The sequence below is a fragment of the Dasypus novemcinctus genome, chromosome X, assembly GCF_030445035.2.
Source record: "Dasypus novemcinctus isolate mDasNov1 chromosome X, mDasNov1.1.hap2, whole genome shotgun sequence".
Classification (NCBI taxonomy): domain Eukaryota; kingdom Metazoa; phylum Chordata; class Mammalia; order Cingulata; family Dasypodidae; genus Dasypus; species Dasypus novemcinctus.
The window spans coordinates 130689716-130710940 of record NC_080704.1 but is presented as its reverse complement, the minus strand read 5'-3'; the positions used below and the strand labels follow the sequence as shown (position 1 = coordinate 130710940).

Sequence of the window (21225 nt, the reverse complement as noted above, 5' to 3'; positions counted from 1 at the left end):
GACCTGTTTGAAAAGAATGAAATGATGGAATGAAATCAAGGTGTGTATTGGGGTCTCTACCATAACTTTGTTTAAAAAAAATAATCTACCTTTATTAGGGTGGGGTCTAGACATTTTACTTTCCCTTGTATATATTGTATGCCTGTGCTAGGCCTTGTGCTTTGTGAAAAGGAGCCCAATCTCGTGATTTATAGATGAAAGCAAATAATCATTTCATGTAAGTTTTACATAAATAAGACAAACCATACTTTATTATTTATTATATATGGTGGTCCTTTGTCTTAAGTCCTGCATTTGATGTTTTATTTCCTTTAATCCACATAATTCCCATTTATTTTGTAGTTTTTCACTGATTCCATGTAAAAATAGCCACATTGGTTATGTCATTGCTTTGGCAATTTGGCATAGTGCCCTGGAAAAAAGAGCAGGACCTAAAAATGATTCCAATTTTCACTAGATTGATAAGTAACTAGATCCATAAGTAACGCATGAAATGTGTGACAGGCTTGCATTTGGAAAAAAAAAAAAAAAAACTTGATCCAGAGACTGGTAAGAGGCATCCACTAGGTACTCAAAGTGTTTAATTAAATGGGAATAGCCTAATCAGAACACCAGCGAGTACCATCAGACTCTAATTGAGGGGAAAAGGGAAAAAACTGTTCCTAGCTTGATGAAAGACTTTGAATCCAGGCACTGAGAATCTTCTTTTTCATATTTAGTAATAAAGCACTTGCCTCTGTAAGGTAGCTTTGGGAAATACCATCTCTTCTCTGACCCAGCTGACCCAGCTGTGTCCAATAGAAATATGTGTAATTTTCTAGTAGCCACTTTTAAAAAAGTAAAATGACACAGGTAAAATTACTTTTAGTAATATATTTTTTATTTAACCCAGTATATCCAAAAATAATATTTCAACATGTCAATAAAACAATTATGAGATATTTTACATTCTTTTTTTATTAAGTCTTTGACATTCAGTTTATATTTTACACTTAGAGCACATCTTAAATCAAACTAGCCACGTTTCAGACATTTAGTAGCCACTTGCACTCATGGCTACCGTATTGGACAGTGCAACTCTGATTCTAGAAGCATGAGACTTGCTGGCTCAGATGTGGGTGGGAGTAAACTTGAAGTTTCTTCTCACAGTTGTATTTATTTTTCTGGTTTTCTTGAATACAGCAGAAACTGCAGCCTGACTTGTAGGAGATCCCAGGCCATCTCCTTGCATGAGTTCAGTCACTGGATCTTCCTTCTCAAAATTAAAACATTGGATCTGGAGCAAAGTATAGATTAGACCCTTCAGCTTTTTTCCTTAAGTCATAGCTGAACCCAAACTGCTCTTGTCATTAGTTTTATCATTCACTAATCCTTTTCCCCATCTATCTTTTGGATATATTGATAGTTTCATAGTAGCTGCTAGCTCTACCTTTGCACATTAAGTTCTACAGGAAACTCATTGCCCCCCATAACTAATACTCCCTAAGTATCCTTTTCTATAAAGATGCAGCCAGGGCTTCTAAATGGCATAACCTTTAAATGGTCACAAATCACCTGGCTTGAAAGTGACTCTTAATAGGAAAAGTTCAGACCTCAGGACCAAGTCAGCTTCAAAAGATTCTCCCAGTATCCCCTGCTGTTGAAGAAGGAAACAGAAAAACATTCCTTCAGAAGCATAAAGACACTATGCAAGCATCCTATTATTCAAATTCTACCCATATTTTCCCATTGTGAGAGAGGCTGGGCCAACTTATACCTCCCTCCAAAAATCCATAAGCAAAGATGGCTGAGTAATATGACTGTAGGCTGAGAGTTTAACATTTTATAACATACAAAGAGAATTTTCTATAAAACAGGCTCTAAAGTTAGACAGGGGTTCAAATCCCAACACTGCCATTTATCAGCTGGAATCTTCAGGAAAGTACTATAACCTTTCTAAGCATTAGTTTCCTCATTTGTAAAATGATAATTATAATCCATCTCATGGCATCATATAAAGATTTAAGCAAAGTGGGTAGAGCTTGTAGCACATAATAAGCATTCAAGAATATTTCCCTTTTTCTTTTTCACCCACTTAAACTAAAATTTAACTAGCATTCTAAACAGTTAAATATGTATTAATCCTTTTTATTAAATATCTTTATGGCAAAACATTAAACTTTTGATGTAAGAGCTGGTATTGAATATTCAAATTCAGAGGGACCCCTTAATAAAACACTAGGGTTTTAAGATAACATCTGTACATTTAATCTGTGTCATGTGATAAAACTGCCTTTCCTTGATCAGCTTTTTTATAAGGTAAATATTTTTTAAGGAGAAATTCAGAAGTTGGTTTTAAAAACATTTAACCTAGAACATGTTCCTATTTCACAGCAAATTGGACATTATTAGAGCCAAAACTACTCAAATTGGAATAGTTTGTATCTCCCCACACTTTAATCAAGATGTTGCTCTTTATAGCAGCAAAGAACACTGCTTGTTAAGTGAAAATCCTGCATCCCCAATAATTTCATGTGGGCATTTGGTACCTGAGAGAGAATTGGGTGTGACAACACCCAGAAGCTAATGAGGCCCTGTGCCTTTTCTTTGACTCCGCCTTCAGGACAAGAAAGCAGAATTACTTTATGGACTCCTTTTTCAGACATTTTATAAAATATACAACTTTTACCTTGTGAAACACAACATAAAATAAGTACAGTATAAGTGTCCAGGTTTTTAAAATATTTTAGCCCCTACCATTTTTTAAAAATAGGATAAAGCAAAATTCACATGCAGTCAGGCAGTAGAACCACAAGTCAGAAGATGTAGAATTCAGAAGTCAGAGAAAGACATGAGAGGAAACCAAAAGGGCCAACACAAGGAGAGAGAGGAATCACCAGTGATGGAGGATTGCCATCACCAGAAAGTTAGACTCCAGAAGAAAGCATGGCCTTGCCTACATCTTAATTGAGGACTTTGAGTCCCCAAACGGTGCTACAATAAATTCTCGGATAAAGCAATGCTGGTAATAATTATTTTCCAATCATATGCTTTTTGAAAACTATTTAGGAGATTAGATATTAACTTCAGGGATTAGAGATTGCTATTATCCCACTAAATGAAACTGTTTCTAATCTATATTCAAATATATTTTTCAAATTGAACTTACCAAATATGTTTCAAGTTGAACTTAAATCTAAAATGTTTATACAACCAAGCTTTAGAAGGAATTTAGTTAGGCAAAAGAATACTTTTCCTAATCCTGGATAAGTTAACTTTGTAAGAAAGTTGTCAAGAGCCTGCAAGACAAAAGGGACAATCCTCCCCTGCTCCTCATCCTACATAACCCAGCCCAGATGTTTAGGAGTGAATTTTGACTCTTAAAAAATGAATTTTGAATGGAACTACATTAGAACAGATGAATACAGTATACAGACTCAGAAGTCCATGTATCTTTCAGATCATGAGAAACTGAAAATTTGTTAAACCATCAGTATGCAGAAAACAGTTATTTCAAGCCCCACTGTTAAGGAAGCAAAACTAGAAGAAAATGTGTGCTGCTTTTAAGTTTTCTCAAATTTAAATTCACTCAAGGACTATTAATAGATAGTATCTAACATGCAGTTTCATCATGATACTGGTTTGCAAGTTTCCAAGCTTCAGGGCTTCATCATTCATCAGCATAGGACAATCCCAGAATTGGGGGACAAAGACAGAAAGTATCCCTTTAGAAATATAAGTTAATAATAAAAATGTATTGCCCAACCTCAGAAGTCTCCCCAATTTGGCAAAAAGGGAACTGAATTTTGTTTCCAGGGCATATGTTTGGAGAAATGGCACTTTCTTCAAGCAAATGCTGGTTTTGGTTTCATTGCTTAAAGCCCAGTTTTGCTCAATGCTTGTGAGAATCAGAAGAAATTACTTATTTCAACACAGAAGATTAAGGGAATCTTATAATATAAAAATACATTCTCAAACATTAAGGAAAATTAAGGGAAAGTAGTTATCATTATCAAGTCGTGATAAAAATTAAAATTAAATTAGAAGAAAAAAGTAAATCTTTGTATCTTAAATCTAGCAATTCTTTTTTCCTATGGTAGAGTTCTGGGAACACTTACAATTAACTTGAAGGGAGTAAAGTAGTCAATTATGCCTTAGAAGTCTCCTATATTCATATGTTGGCTGAAATAAAAGTATTTTAAAATTAGGAGATGAAACAACAGCAATAAAAGTTATGATGTGGAAATTATGTTTTTTTATGAGACTTTTAAAATGTACCGATGGTTTGATGGATATTTTTTGCTTTTTGTTTTTGCCTAAAAGATAAAACCTGTTAAGTATATGCCGATATTAAGATGTCTGCTCTATTTTAAGTATCATAAATCACTGAATTACAGTATTCCACATAAAACTGTTGATACCTATAGCTCAATTTTTGTAATATTTCTGGTTAGACACTCTTCCCTTCCTTTCTCTAATCCATGTCTTTGTCATTTAGAACATCAATTTTCGCTCGTGCATACTTGCTATATTCATGAAAATATTAATTTCCAAGGCAATTCATTTCATTAGAACTGGACATTAATAGCAAGGCATGTCATTCTCCATAACTACTAATATGTTTTAAATAGAAACTGTTTCACTAAATGATCTTTTATTTCTCAAAGTGGTCAAGGATGAAATTTGGTGTTCTTTAATTTTCACTCTAAGAAAATATTTAATTATACTATTTGAGTTTGGATGTTTTTATTTATATTTTCCTCATGACCTATTCTCAATTAATATGGTATTAGGAAAACTCATCTCTTATATCCTTTCCACGCATAAATTATATTCTGCAGCCTCTTAAACCTGCAAGTCTCAACATTAATTTAAAAATTAGTACCCAATTTTGTTCATCCACTCCTTATCTAATGGTGTATGGTCTTTTACTAGTACTTAATTGGTTTTAATAAGTTAATTAAATTGATGTTATTTATAGTCAGTAATTTCTACTTACTCTTTTTACCTGCCATCTATAAAAGATGACACATAAAGCGTACACTGACATGCATCAGTCTCCATGTTGACAGGTTTGATTTATTTAAGAACCTACTGCTAAAAAATATTATGAGTACTATTTGATATTCAATATCATATGATATTTGGTATCATTTTTACTGCCTTACTATGATTAATAAAATATTTAAAGTGTTCTGAAGGACTTTCAAAAATATTTTAATGACCTAATTCTTAGTTTACTGAATAACCTGAATAAGTCTGATTGCTTGAAACCTAAGAAGTGACGGTTATATTGGCATAGGATGCAAACATTTTCATTTTCTTCTTTCCTTGAATCATTTTTAGTGAATACTCCTTTAGAAACTGGAGCATTTGGGGTTTCCTGAAAAGTATTGAAAGATATATTCCCAAACATTAAGGAACTAAGATAAATAAAACTAAAATATTTGCATTTTGTTTGGGCATGTATTCATTTCACATTTCCACTAATATATAACTACTACATATTAATATTCTCATGAAAAAGCAAAATATTTATTGTAATGAAATACACTTCTGCAAATTTAGTGAATTGCCATTATATGTTCTTCCCAAGTACTATATTTAGAAATAATGTATCCTTAGTTGCTGATTTTGTGCAGAAAGAGAACTTGACTAGATATAATCATTATTTGACAAATGCCTTATGACCTGCTTGGCAAATATCAAATCCTTCAAATTGGAAACGTTCTTGACTACCCTTGGGATAAATTTAGCTGCTTTTGTCTGGGGTCCAGACATTAAGAAAAAATGAAAAAAGAAAATTCAACTACCAATAGAATACCACCAAACCACTATATTAGATAGCCTGCTAGAAGAGGTTTGACCAGGCCTTTATGATACAGGACAATAGAACAACCACTTAAGTTGAAACCCTGAATTGTTGCAACTCTGTGGCATCTGGGTTATTTATTTATTTATTTGCTTTAACCTTGTCAAATTGGATATAGTCCAAGGAATATTTTTGATTCATGTATAATTTGCAAATTTCAATGACTGAAATTAGAAATCTATTAGCAAATCCCTAATAAATTACCATTGTACTGTAATCATTACCCAAATTTTTTAAAATGTAAGTTTTCTTCACTGGCTAAACTGGGAGCTCCTTAAGGGCAAGGGCTACTTGTGTATTTATTTATCTTGGTACTATATCACCTAGAACTTAGTAGACATCTGATAAATATCCATTTAGCCAAACTTACCTTGGTTGGGTAAAATTGAGTCAGTTGCACAGGAATGGCTAGACTGTAGGTTGGCTTTTGACACAAAATTAATTTTGAAACTAAAAATGAATTGGAGCCACATTACCTGAGGAAACTGGCTCTCCCTATATTCCTACTCAGGAATGTGACTAAACAAAAGTTTCCTTAAAATAGGGTGCCTAAGAGAGTGATATAATTGCTGGTTTAACCTCTTTAAATTGGCTGCCAGGTCTAACCTCATGTTTAGAAACTGACAAGGAGGGGATCCATAGAGTGACACCCTTGATTAATATCAATGAGCTGTGGCCTCAGACCCAGGGGAAGTGGGGAAAATACAGATTCAGTAGTTATCAAGGCAACACATTCAACATACCTCAGCAAAGTAGAAAAATAAGCAGACTTTGAAGTTGAATATTTAAAAAGTGTTCCCTATACCATAACCATGGTGAGATACAAGGATAAGTTATTTCAGAAACCAGGCAGTTAGAGGGTTTAACTTCTCTAATGTGTGTGCACATTGTTTTTCATTGCTAACACTCCATAGGCAATCTTGGTCAATTAACATTACCTTAGCATCAAAAGCAAAGGTTCAGAGTTCAGTTTTGACATAAATGACTTGCATATTCTCTTTAAAAATATAAGGAGCTATAGGCCTCAAATAGGGTACCTCCTGCCACAAATGGGGGGACATCTGAATTTGAAGCAAGTAACATACAATGAGACTGCTGAAGTAACCTATCCTGAGAGATGATTTATAAGTATGTTAATAGTAACATTATGTACACTTTTATCCACCAGGAATAAATAATAAAATATAATATAGTAAGTTGTAGAATATAACTGTCATAATAAAAGCAAAGTATTCTACATGAAACTAGAAAACAATATAGGAAGTAAAACAGCATAGCATCTCTACTGCCCAGGAAAGAAGATTCTGGCAGACATAAGCATTCTAATAATGAAGCAGGAGAAATTCTCCAAGTCTCACCCCAGTTCAGATGAAATACTCCCCTATATTATTAACATTCCTTTACTCTGATCCATGTTCACCTTAAAATTTTCTTCTAATTGTTTCACATAGGTACAGCTATCACTATAAATTAATACATTTACATTCTAACTTGGAAATTGCCAAATCTTACAAGTTTTCTTAGTGGGAAGTAGTTTCTCAATCTGAGGGTCAGACTCTGGATATATAAACTGCATCTTTATTATATCCTGAGGCCCAACTGGACCAGCCAGTCAAATAGTCTTTCTTTTTACTATCCACCCTCACCTTTCTCACCAACTTCTGACTGTAACACAGGTCACAACCTTGTAAATGTATCCATCTGAAAAATAAAATCACATGCCATATGTTTTTAAACCAATGAAATAAAGATGGCTGAGGCACTAGTGATAGCAAAGTTATTAAGGAAAGCCTTTGTCACTAAATAATTTCATATCTGCTTTTATCTCCTAAAACAGCTTACTGTACTTACTGAAAGTCGGTATATGGCCCTCATACTCCACTTATGTTAGGAGATACACATTCTTCAGGGAATATGATAAGGACCCAAATCTGGGTATCTGTGTGATCTGATTTTACCCAGCTTCAAGAGAGGGTACTAAAAAAACTGAACTTGAATCTGATCAAGTCTACCTATTTATAATATACACAGGGGGCATAGAAACAGGTTAAATAACTTCACAGTGAGGCAATCAACAAAATCCAGAATCAATGGAAAAACCCTTCAAGACAATTAGATTTCTGAAAAATTAATTTCAAGGGGGAAAAAAGAGGGAGGAGGAATTTATAGATTAAAAAAGGAGACTTAAATAAATAACTCATCTTGTGCCTAATACAAACAAACCAAGAGTTTAAACATTTTTTGAGAGAATCAAGGGAATTTGAATACTGAGCAAATATTTGTATCTTTTAAAGATACATATTAAAGTAGTTATAAATGAAATGATGTAATGTCTGAGACTTGCTTCAAAATAATTGGGGGTGTGTTGGGGAAGAGAAGGTGAGATATAGACAAAATAAGGTTATCCATAAATTATAGCTAGATGATGAATACAGGGGTCCATTATACTATTCCTTAAGCTTTTGTATGTTTAGAATTTCCCATTATGAAAAGTTTAAAAACAGAAACACACATACACACACACACACACACACACACACACACACACAAGAGAAGGAGCACTGCTGAGTGTCCTGGGGAAATGGGATAAAATTCTCAATCTAGCCTCAAGCCCATTAATCAGATTCTATAGGGTTGGCCATAAGCTGGCAAGCCCTGCCCTTCATCTTGCATCATTAACCTAAGAAAAAAGGACATTTATTTGTCTGAGTTTGGTTACTTACCAGGTACCTTTTAACGTCCACATCTGTTACCCTATTTTAACTTGAATTAAAGAAAAATTAAAATCATTTTTGAAGCTAACAGCATTTTAGCATCTGTTGAATTTATTCAGCATAACCACAGAGACATTGTCTTCATGCTGTCATACACAGACACAAATAGAGATATAGCACAATATCCATATTTAGCCCAAATGTATTCCTTCTGAGGCTCATTTATATGTCTTCATATGCCACAGTCCATCATTTAAATAATGGATATTTTCAATGCCAATTCCTTTGTTGACTTTCTCACTGTGGAAGGAAAAAAAGCACATAAACATATTTTTATACATTTGGATACACTTACTCATGGTAAATATAATTCAAAGTGTACTGCTATTTTGCAGTCATTGAGCCACATGTAGGGAAGTTATCTATATTATACTTAAATTATTATCTATATTAAACTATATTACTCCACTGCAGTTCATGTCTTAAAGTGAGTCTAGTGATTTAACTAGTGAGTCTATATGGATGCCTCCATACCAGGAAAATATATAAAAGTGTTATATTAACCCTCAAACTAAATAGGAGTAATTTAGTCATCAAATGGGTCCCAAAGTTTTTAAATATAATGACTATAAATATCTTTAATATTTCCCTAATATTCTACCTTTCCTATATCACCAGGTCAGTGTATAAAAGATAAACACTGTGTGGTGCTAAACTATGTCACTGTTTAAAAAAAACTAGCAGGAAAACATCTCCCCACCCCCCTCACCCCCCAATATAAATCTTATTAAATAAAAATTTCCTAAGGTACAACATACATTCATATACAACAGCTGTGTTGGCACATGGGTAATTTTCACAGTGCTTAAGAAAGAATGCAATCTTGAAGACAAAATAGGTTTCAGCAGATTCCTAAGTGTTAGGAAAAATCAGAAATGAGGCTTCTATGCTTAGATATTTGTAAAATGTGGTATGAATGAGAGCAAATTTCACCTGTAATTCTGATGCTTCCTGGGTAGGTTACCCATATCTGAAAAGCTAAGGGGGCCTGAAGAAAGACTTACATATCTTCTGCAGACATCTTCATGACTCCAACACACAGAGCATGCTGTTTTCCTTCTGCCATTATTGCCTGAAAACACATAGCTAAGAAAACTATCTACCAAAATGCCTTTATAAGGGGACATCAAATAGTGATCATGTTACTAGTTAAGCCACTTTGAACCCATCCTGTGTCCTCTACTAGACCATTAACCCCTTGAGGGGCAGGACCTGACAGTCTCTCGGCATATTGTAAATGCTCAATAAATGTTAGATGAATAAATCTAATAGTCATTTCCAATTTCCAGTCAGATGTTACTACTAAAATCCAATACCAACAAAACCAGAATAAGTCATTTAAAAATGGAGATAAAACTTCTTGCTCATAAATAGTAAACACTGAAATAAATATCAATTGTTCTAGTGTTTTAATCACTGAATGGTGATTTTATGTAAAGAACACATTAAAACAATAACTGTATTTCCACCTTATGTTTATTAAGAGCCTGTTGTAACAGTTTCAACCATTCTAGAATGACCAAAATGTTCTTATAATTTAAAGGTTCTGGAATATTAAGCACTGCAGTACATATTTTAAAAAGTAAAGAATTGAGGAGTGAATGTGACTCAAGCAGTTGAGTGGCTGCTTCCCACATGGGAGGTCCCAGGTTTGGTTCCCAGTGCATCCTAAAAACAAAAAGAAAGAACAAGCAAACAGACAGAAAAAAAACTCAGGGGAGCCTATGTGGCTCAGTGAGTGATCTAGGAGGTCCAGGTTCAATCCCTGGCCCTAGTATACGCCCCCCCCCCCAAAAAAAAAAAAGAATTAAGGGTACACAGGACCTTGCTCTGTTTTTGCAATGTCCTATAAGTTTATAATTATTTCAAATTTTAAAAAAATGTTTAAGTAAAGGCTATGGGGTACCAGGAAAATTTCCCACTTAAGAGAAACTCTAGAAGTATAAACTTAGCACACTTACAGAAACCATAAATATAAAAAGGTAATCTGTCCTCACAGAATACTTTCCTCCATTGGTTTTCAATTCATTCATTCAATGTTCCACAAATATTTGAGTATCTATTATGTGACCAGTATCTATGGTCAGTACAAGCTGTTCCTAAGATATGAAATACAACTTACACTATCCATTAGATAAAACTAGCACAATAGAGGATACCTTCCTTTTAAGCAGAGGACACACCCTCAAACCCACTCCAGTGGCCCTCCCACTCCACAGTGATTTCCACATTCCTACCAAGTATGATTCCTTCTCTCAACCTGAGGCAAATGACCAGTTTGGCTATGACAAAAAAGAAAATGTCCTCCTGTCCAGACTCGTTGGGGGATCCAGAATATAGCTGAATATAGCTGAAACAGCCCTTATGGAAATAATGCTGAAGAATTATTCAGCTATGTCATGAATTGAAAAAATCATTAGTGGGAAGCGAACTTGGCCCAGTGGATAGGGCGTCCGTCTACCACATGGGAGGTCCGCGGTTCAAACCCTGGGCCTCCTTGACCTGTGTGGAGCTGGCCCATGCGCAGTGCTGATGCGCGCAAGGAGTGCCATGCCACACAGGGGTGTCCCCCGCGTAGGGGAGCCCCACGCGCAAGGAGTGCACCCATAAGGAGAGCCGCCCAGCGCGAAAGAAAGTGCATCCTGCCCAGGAATGGTGCCACACACGGAGAGCTGACACAAGATGACGCAACAAAATGAAACACAGATTCCCGGTGCAGCTAACAAGAATACAATCGGACACAGAAGAACACGCAGTGAATGGACACAAAGAACAGACAACTGGGGCGGGGCAGGGCAGGGCAGGGCAGGAGAGTAAGGGGAGAGAAGTAAATAAAATTAATCTTAAAAAAAAATCATTAGGAATTATCTGCAACTTTAACATTTCTCTTTGAGAAAATATGTTTTGAGCCCCCAACCAACCAACTTAAAAATGAAGTTTTAAAATAAATGTTGGGGTTGCCAATATCTCCCTATCAACTTGCTTCTAACGTGAGATTTTTGTTTGGGAAAAGAGATACTGTACCTAGTAACTAAGCTCTTTTCCCTTTTGAGTGCTTTTACTCCAGTGTATCTGGGTAAATCAGACATAAAAATGGCAAGCTGATGTCCAAAGAAATGATCCAACCATATCATATAAATCCTCTCCATTAAGAATCAAGAGTTTTATACTGTGTCCTTATTCTGATAATGGTAAGCCCAATTTGAGCTGAAATGCAGCTGGGACTCTTATTCTCATTTAACTTTTAAGTAACCACCTAAGCTGAAACAATTTAGTTTCAAGAAATAAAAAAGTTATTCCCCACATCTTCAAATGTAACCAGAAAGGCATGAGGCAATAGTAACAGTAACCTCTAAAAAAGTAAATCTAATGTTCTCACATGATGCTCTTTCAGTAAAGGCAAAAACACAATGAATACATTTATCAGCTGTTACAGACTGGGAAGGATACAACAATAGTATCTACTGCAGCAGGGTAAAGTTTAGCTCCAGGAGAAGTTAAGCCTGGACACATGATATTTGCTCCACTGAGTACAAATTTGATGGCTCCTTTATCAACCTGCTGGTGTGGCAAGATAAAAGGATCTAGAAGAAAAGAAATGCATTATATAAATTAATAAGACTAATGACTTTATTGAAAAAGCAAAAGACAAGACCAGGTATTTCCCCCATTACAGTACTCTGACAGATGAAAAAAATGTACCACCATACCTCACCTATCAACTTGTTTAATATTTTTAAGAAAAGTAATTCCCACTGCTAGCAAGAATGTAGGAATATTGGCATTCCTATATACTACCAGAAGGCGTAAATGGGTAAACCTTTCTGTAGGATTATTTGGTAACATATATCAATCGCCTTAAAAAGGTTCAAACTCTTTGACTCAGTAATTCTACTTCTAGGACTTTATCCTAAGGAAAAATGAGGGCTATGCATATATTTTTAGGTAGGAAGATGTTATTTCAGCACTATTCATAATAGAAATAAACTGGAATCAACCTAACCTGCCAACAATAAGGTAAGCATAAGTGACTTCAGGTATGTCTAAAATAGCTATGTTTTTGGAGAATATTTAATGCCATGTGAAATGTTCATATAATAATAAATGAAAAAGAATAAAAAACTGTAACAGAGAGCCCAATTAAAAAAGAAAAAATATGCATTTATACACACATGCACATAAGAAATAACTAGATGGAAGTATACCAATATACTAACAATGGTTATCTCTAGGTCATGGGAACACAGGTGATTATTAAAATTTGTTATACATTTCTGTATTTTCCAAAGTTTATAATGAGCACACATTACTTTTGAAATTTAAAAAATTATTTGTGCATGTGTCTACACATAATTAATAACCCAAAAAAGGACTTTTGTAGAATTTCAAATAATGACGGGGGGTGGAATCTTTTCACAACTCTTAGGGCTCTCTAAAAATAATAATGACAATAACAGGTAAAATTTGTTCACTTTAATGCCTTACCACTAACTCTCCCACTAGTCAGAGAACAGGTAGATCTTTTTCCTATCAGACCCAAAATTAATTTAAACATGACCCCAAATTAATTTAATATCTTAGAAAAAGGACCCTGAATAAATGAATGTTTTTACTACTGTCATAATTTGTTTTGTAGACTTTACCCTCATTAATATCTGCCCCTTAATAATGTTATCTATGGTGATGATGATGATGATGGTACTAGCAGTGAACATTTATTGAACAATTACTATATCATTATAATGACTATATTTTCAACACTTACTTTGTCCTAGGCATTGTGTTACAGTATTACATACACTATCTCATTTAGTCCTCATAACCCTGAGAGAAATACGTAATTATTATCTCTGTTTAGAAATAAGAAAAGAAAGCTTAAAGAGGTTAAGTGCTTTGCCAAAAGTAACAAGCATTGGGAAATGATCCCAGATCTGCCTAACTCCAAGTTCATGCTTTTAACCACCATATTACCCTGCTTCTTGTACAAGAATAACTTTAAGAAGTTCTAAAATTTTGGTCCCCAGCAAAATGTTATTACACGGAACATCTTTTTTTCCACCCAACTTCTTATGAAAATAGTCAATATGCAGAAAAACTGGAAGAACAGTACAATGAACACCTGGACACCATCCATTTAGATTCAACAACTATTCATTAACACTTTCCTATATTTGCTTTATCTCTTTCTATTTACACACACACACACACACACACACACAGTCTTTCCATATCCCCAAATGCATATTTTCGAACAAGACTTACATTTGTGAAGTAACCTTAGGGTTGGATAAAAAGCGCCTTCTCTCTGCCTAAAAAATAGTAATTCTCCATTTACTGTAAGGATTTCTATATGTTCGTGGCTATAAAACAAATGTCACAAAATATCACATTAGATATTTTCTTTCAGAAATGAATGGCAAACATCCTTTAAAATTCATATGCATTAAATATGCATATACATAGATACAGTAAACTGCTTTTGTTTTTTAATTTCAGTAAAGATCCTGGCCAAAAAACATTGTTTAAAATGTTTTTCCTATCATACCAGTTCAGTGGGCGGAAAAAGAGAAAAGTATTACCTATATAATCAATTATATTTCACAGTTTATTATTCTAATTCCATTGTTAGATAATTCAATAAAATGGAAATAAATCCAACACTAAATAAAAACATTTAACTCACTAAAAATTTCAGTACACAAAGCCACATTTTTGTGGGCACAGAAAAATATTTTAATATACAAATATTGATAAGTTTTAGAGCTATTCTGTTTTTGTTACCATCATTTATCTAGCAATAGTTTATGTGAAAATAGTTCCATTATTATGAATGCAATCTAATTATCAAATATTCAGCTACTCTGAACTTTACATAAAGAAATAAAAAGACTTACCATCGTACTATTTTGACAGGATCTTTCTTAGGCATGATTTGATTAAGCCATGGTTCAATACCTGGAAATTGCTCTATCAGTTGGTTCTTAATACCCTTAATAACTGAGGTTTTCAATTGGATGCAGTTGGATACATTTTCCTTTTCATCAAATCTGCCAAGAAATTTTTGGAAGGAAAAAAGGCATTTCTAAGCAGATATATCAGAATAGTTACAGGTATTGTTATAGTCATCTTTTCCCAGGCAATTATTTTAGATGCCTAAGAATAGTCATGAAAGATTGTTTTAAACATACCATCTCCCTTTTATTCTGTCCAGCACAATACAAGTGTCTTAATATAATATTAAAACTGTCAGTGCACAGCAATTAGCTGGGGGATGGGAGGTGGGTATGAGGTATCTTTTTCAATAGAATCTGTAATCAGCTACACAGATGCCATTGCTAGAAAATCTTAATTCTATCCAGGAAGAACCATAGACTGTCTCCAATATTAAAACTTGTGTTTAAAAAAATAAATAAAACCACCTGAAGCGTTGAGATACAAAAGACCAACCCAAACATAACAAAACTGGCCCCTGCTAAACTATGTAATCTGCTGAGATTTTTTTTTGGAAAGGTGATGATCATGATTTCTAAGATCCCTACTTATTTTTGCTCAACACTTCATGCACAAAACCCACCTTCCTTTGCCCATGTTCCCCTCTGCTTTCTGCGTCTACCAAATCAGTAAGGTAGACCTAGGTGGGTTCCCAAGGAATTTTTGTCTCCCTTACACTGAATAGCATGTGGGGCACTCACGATGTTTGCAAGTCAAGGTTAATCTGGCAGCTAGGCAAGAGGCATGACAGGCCGCTTGCTTCCTGTCACCCAGACTCCTTCACTCCTATGACCCAGGAAGTCAAGCCTTCCCTTACTCAGTTCATAACTAATAAACACACGGCAGTGAGTACAGAGCTCCCCTCTCAGCTAAAGAGGATATGCCCCCTAAATCAGAGTGCAAGGATGTGATTGGTAGAACCCTAAGAATGGAGTTAGGATTGGGGGAGGGGGCAAAGAAAGGAGAAAGAGGGAAAAGGGAGAAAGGAAATGGGGGGTGGAGGGAGACCGAAACCCGATTGAGAATTACGGAAGGAAAGCTTAAAGAAGTGTTGCAAGTTGCGAGTGAGAGCATAGTACTATAGAAAATCTTAGGGAGTTAGGATGGCAGGGGCGGGGGAGAGAGAAAGAGGATCGTAGCTCTCGCCCTCTTCCCCACCCCCACCCCCACCGCCTTTGTGAGCAGCCGATGGAGACCACAGCATGTCCTTACTTCTTGAACATGATCCAAGGTGAAGGGGGCGACGATAGGGAAGGGCCCGGAATGGGAAAGAAATTGAATTAGGAAGGGTCCGGCAGATCCCCTTACACGAGGAAGGCCGGCACTGACAGTCGGAGATGATGTCGTTAGCCGGAAAATGAGGCAGCCAGTCGTGCTTTACGGCTTAGTGAAATCTGACTACTTCCGCTCCTTTTAACTCCACGTCGGCGCGTCTGCGAGCTCTTTTTTTTGGGCGACTGAGTCCCTCTCCAGAGACTGTAGTTGAAAGGGCGGGACTTGAGAGGGAAGAAGAGCTAGAGCAATAATTTCCAGTGGCAGAAAAGAAAAGAATGGAGAGGGCGGGAATCAATCAAGGCAGTAGTTATGGCAGTTGCGTCAGTTACGGGCTCCTCAGAGGGTCAAGATTATTCCCTCTTTCGTTACTACCTACTGTTAATCTAAAGAATTTCTTTAGTGGAAGTGCTTTTTCGTCTTATCTGAGGTAACTAAATGGATTGATGCTTACCGAACAGCAAGAACCCTGGCAAGCCTGGTGGCTTCATGTTACTGTATTGGTACTTAATTTTACTATAAAGATTTCCAGGTTTACAAATGAAAATACCGGACGCCCAGTTAAATTTAAATTTCAGGTAAACAATGAATGTGTTTTTAGTAGGAAAACTAAAACATTTTGCTCCATGCCATATTTGGGACATAATTATACTTTTTAAAAAATATTCCTTGTTTATCTGAATTTAACTGGGGGCCTGTGTTTTATCTGGCAAACCTGTTCACTGGTCACGGTAAGGTACCCACAGGGAATTATTTAGAAGTCACTAGGTTGTCATCCCCGGCCTCACCTCGTGCCCATTCTATCCTTCAAGGACATAATGGTCCCCAGGTAAGCAATGCTACAAGGTAATCAGATTGAAAAAAGAACAGCTTAAGAAATACGTTTTACTTGCGTAATTTTTAAAAGGAAAACTGATAGCTGATAGGGAAAAAATTGTGTCAATCGAGGGTTATGACACAAAAGTAAAGAAAAAAATGTTTGTAAAACCTGAACACGCCCTACCCTGGAGGTGGAGTAGGTGTGTACCGACCCCTAAAGCAAATACACTAGTCTCTCCAGGAAGCAAATACTGGAAGATATGGAGGATATGGAGGATATGGACGCTTCACGCAATCAAAACAAACACTACTGTGCATTTGAATTGTCCATCTAACTAACCTTGTTTTGATTCTATGGTTACCAACAATTTTATGATTATAATTTGGCTTCCCTTGGAAGATCGTCCCATGGGGAAAGAATTTTGCTATTTTCAAATCCGCACGAACAATTATATTTGTTTGTGTAAATTAATAATTTGGCATTCTGGTTTATACATCAGTCTCTTGTGAACGTCCTTAGCGTGAATCTGCATTCCCAGGATCAACCAACTCTGCAACATTTAAAATATTGAGCTTAAGACATACAAAACAAACTCAGACTCCAAGCTGTGATTAGTGCTACACTGTCAGGCTTCATGCCAACAGCCTTCTCTCCTGGCAACCACCACAACACACTGGGAGCCTCTTCAATACATTATAAACAGCAACAAACTGCTAGTATTAAGCAACTAGAGATGAGTGAGAAAAGAGATAATTTGTATTCTATCTATAGTAACATGATAACACCATATGTAATAACCATATATTCTACTAGCAAATAAAATTTGACTTGATGGACCCAGAAATTAATAACACCTAGATGGACTTGGTAATATTTTAGCCTTTTGAGACCTAATTTTAGACTTCCTCAAAAATATGATACTGAAAATTTACAGTGCTAGAAATAATAGCTAGCTAACTTTTTTGTTAGAGTAATTGTAGGTTTACAGAAAAATCATGCACAAAATGGAGTTCTCACATACAGCCCACCAACATCCACATGGTTTTCCCTATTATTTACATTTGGCACTAGTGTGTTATCTTTGTTACAACTGATGAAACACTATTATTATTATATTAATAACCAAAGCCCATTGTTTATATTAGGGTTCAATCTTTGTGTTTTTCAGTTCTATTCAGGCAATATATGTACAACCTAAAATTAATCATTTTAGCCACTTTTTTTTTCTTAGGAGGCATCGGGGATTAAACCCAGGACCTCGTACATGGGAAGCAGGCATTCAATCACTAAGCTACACTTGCTCCTATGCAGTGGTGTTAAATACGTTCATAATGTTGTATTGCCATTACCAACATCCATTACCAAAACTTTTCCATCAACCCAATACAATTTAAGCATTAGATCTGCATTCCAATCCCACCCCTGCCCCTGGTAAACTGTACACTAATTTCTGACTATGAATTTGCTTATCCTAATTATTTGTCAGAGATCACATATTATTTGTCCTTTTGTTTGACTTATTTCACTCAACACAGTGTCTTTAAGGTTCATATATGTTGTCGCATGTATCAGAACTTCATTTCTTTTCACAGCTGATTAATATTCCTTCATATATATATATGGCACAATTTATCCATTCATCTGTTTGTGGACACGTGTTGCTTCCATCTTTTGACAAATGTAAACTTTGATATGAAAATATATGTTTGAGTCCATGCTTTCATTTCTCTTGCGTATATACCTAGAAGTGGATTGCTGAGTCATATGGTATTTCTATACTTAACATTCTGAGGAACTGCCAAACTGTCTTCCAGAGTGACTGCACCACTTTCCGTTTCCACCAACAAAGTACAAGAGTTTATATTTCTCTGCATCTTTGTAAGCACTTGTTACTTTGTGTTTTTTTAGTAGAAGCCATTCTAGTGGATGTGAAATGGTTTCCCATTGTGACTTTGATTTGCATTTCCCAAATGCCAATGATGTTGAACATTTTTTCATGCATTTATTGACCATTTGAATATCTTCTTTGGAGAAATGTCTATTCAAGCTTTTCATTGTTTGTCTTTTTGAGGTTGAGTTGTAGGAGATATATATATATAAAGCCCTTATTAGATATACGGTTTCCAAATATTTTCTCCCATTCTGTAGGCTGTTTTTTCACTTTCTTGATAATGTTCTTTGATGCATAGAAGATTTTAATTTGATAATGTTCCATTTATTTTTTCTTTTGTTGCTTGTGCTTTTGGGATAAAGTCTAAGAAATCATTGCCTAATATAAGGTCCTAAAGATGTTTCCCCATGTTTTTTTCAAGGAGTTTTGTAGTTTTATTTCTTATATTTAGGTTTTTGATCCACTTTGAGTTAATTTGTTTATATGATGCAAGGTAGGGGTATAGTTTCATTCTTTTGCATGTGGATATCCAGTTTTCCCAGCTCCAGTTGAAGACTTAGCTAATTTTTAATTCTATAAAAATTTTACATACCTATTTAATTATGATAAATTCCACGTGTGAGAATAGATACATAGCTACAAGTGAATACATATTTTAATCCACTTTCACACACTCTTAATAATCACAAAAACCAAACCTGAACTATATATATATGCCAAATTAAGTCATTATTATTAATGAGATATTCTGATATCTATGTGTGCATGAATGAGTATCTTCATTCATAACCCACCTACAAAGATACATAAGCAGGGCCCACTTTTCATTGTAAAGCATTTCTGGATGTTGTTTTGTAAATGGAATCATCATAAAGTGAATTATGTTTTTCCAAGTTCATAATTTAGGGTGTTTTCCTGACAAATAACTCATTTTCAAATAAATCATTGTTACAGCAAACAGCATAAAACAGAAATACCTCAAAATAAACCTCTTCAAAACTTAAAATAATAAACCTCATTTATTCATGCAATAAATAAATATTAAGGATCTTTACATTTTAGACACAAATGCTCTGTCCTATAATTTGTGCATAAATGTTCTGTGCAACTTATTCTACATGACACACATAACACAGAAAACCAAAGTGTTTTATACATTTTACTAAAATAATTGTGGTGGATATAATTATGTACCCCAATTTAGACATGTTGTTGGTCTTAATCTGCATTCCTGTGGATGTTAACTTATTGTAAATAGATCTCTTAAAGATATTATTTTAAGTTAAAATGTGGACCAACTGAATTAAGGTTGAGTCTTAATTCTGATTACTGGAGTCCTTTACAAGCAGGAGAAATTCAGACATAATGAGAGTAAGCCACTGGGAGGAGCCAGAAGCCAAAGTCAGCAGGAACCTGGAAGGAAAAGGAGAGGACATTGCCATGTGACAGGGAAAGCCAGGAATCCAAGCATCACTGGCAGCCAGCACCTAGAACATCAGTCTTTGGGGAGAATGCATCGCCTTGCAGATGGCTTCAATTTTGGACTTCTCCTAGCTTCAAAACCATAAGCCAATAAATTCCCATTGTTTAAGCCAATCCTTTGTGTGGTATTCATCATAGCAGCCTGGAAACTGAGACAATAATTATCCTAGTAATTAAGCATTAAATGCTTAAATTAACAATTGGGCTTGACGTCCTAGAAATTTGAGAGGATTTTATAGGGTCATTTTGATGAAAAGCTCTAAAATGCTGCCCAAGGAAGATTTCCATGCAGTACGCCCTCCATTTCTTCTTCACAAACTTCCTTGAGCAATAAACATGGCATCAAAACCCTTCAGAAAAGGAAAGGTTTCTTTAGGAGCTAGGCCATAGCTTGGAACATTGAAGGAGCTGCTTTCACTGCAAGAAAGAATTAGGCCATTGCCAGACCCCTGCTGAGCAGATTCTCATCTCAGAATCTACAGCCTGTGCAGCCTTCCATTAGGGTCACATTTCCCACAAACCGTCTCTCAGTCTTAGACCTTAGAGTCTGTAGCCTGGCTTTATATTCCCCACAAGGGCAAGACATACCAAAGAACCACACATCCATCTCCAATTACTCTGCAGAGCAAAGGTAAGAGAACACATTGGTCTTGCCTCTACCTGGGTTCTACCATACCAAGCTGTATAAGGAAAACCAACAAAGCCTCAGCTCCTGTCTCCAGTCCTAAACAAAGCTAAATTTGGAAAGACCTGAGAACACCTAAGTGTACGAAGTCTGTTAGGACTAACCATCCTGCCAAATTTGTGATGAACCAAACCCACTGTACTTTACTCACATCCCTGTTTTCTTCTGTCATTACCCAAAATGTAAATACCCAGATTATCTAATTTATTTGCTGTGTGACCTTGGGCAAGTCACCTAAACCTCTGTGCCCATCTTCTCATCTGTAAAATGAAGGCTCTACTTCCTAAGGTTTTTTTTTTTTTAATTTATTCTATTTTTAAAAAATATTACATTAAAAAAATATGACGTCCCCATTCACCCCCCCTGCCCCAACCCCACCATTCCCCCCACAGTAACACTCTCCCCCATCATCGTGACACATCCATTGCATCTGGTGAGTACATCTCTGGGCATCACTGC

At 35.5% G+C, this 21225-nt stretch overlaps 1 protein-coding gene across 4 annotated transcripts; it reads right to left on the bottom strand.

Moving 5' to 3' along the window:
* Positions 1-858: 858 nt before the first annotated feature.
* MCTS1 (MCTS1 re-initiation and release factor) lies at positions 859-16168 on the bottom strand. Of its 4 annotated transcripts, XR_011647868.1 has the most exons (10): positions 15829-16168; positions 14520-14672; positions 13888-13985; positions 12076-12209; positions 9630-9697; positions 7498-8865; positions 4098-4161; positions 2529-2596; positions 1593-1636; positions 859-1276 (listed from the first exon to the last, which is right to left on the bottom strand). XR_011647868.1 is itself a non-coding variant. In XM_071212930.1 (6 exons), exons 1-6 carry the CDS (start codon positions 15837-15839, stop codon positions 8784-8786), a joined length of 495 nt encoding a protein of 164 aa, XP_071069031.1. In that variant the 5' UTR covers positions 15840-15962; the 3' UTR covers positions 8659-8783. The 4 variants fall into 4 exon arrangements, 3 of the variants coding, with proteins under 3 accessions (XP_071069031.1, XP_004478390.2, XP_023440375.2); XM_071212930.1 differs by lacking the exons at positions 859-1276; positions 1593-1636; positions 2529-2596; positions 4098-4161 and having other exon boundaries at positions 8659-8865; positions 13888-13934; positions 15829-15962; XM_004478333.5 differs by lacking the exons at positions 859-1276; positions 1593-1636; positions 2529-2596; positions 4098-4161; positions 15829-16168 and adding an exon at positions 15200-15345 and having other exon boundaries at positions 8659-8865.
* Positions 16169-21225: the final 5057 nt, after the last annotated feature.

What these genes read in the sequence shown, in the direction of transcription:
- MCTS1 (XM_004478333.5), bottom strand. An exon ending in CCTAAGGTTACTTCACAAAT is followed by an intron (nt 12,210 to 13,887) that starts GTAAGTCTTGTT and finishes CTTTTCTTCTAG; the next exon opens with ATCCTTTTATCTTGCCACAC. An exon ending in AAGATGTCTGCAGAAGATAT is followed by an intron (nt 8,866 to 9,629) that starts GTAAGTCTTTCT and finishes TTCCTTCCACAG; the next exon opens with TGAGAAAGTCAACAAAGGAA.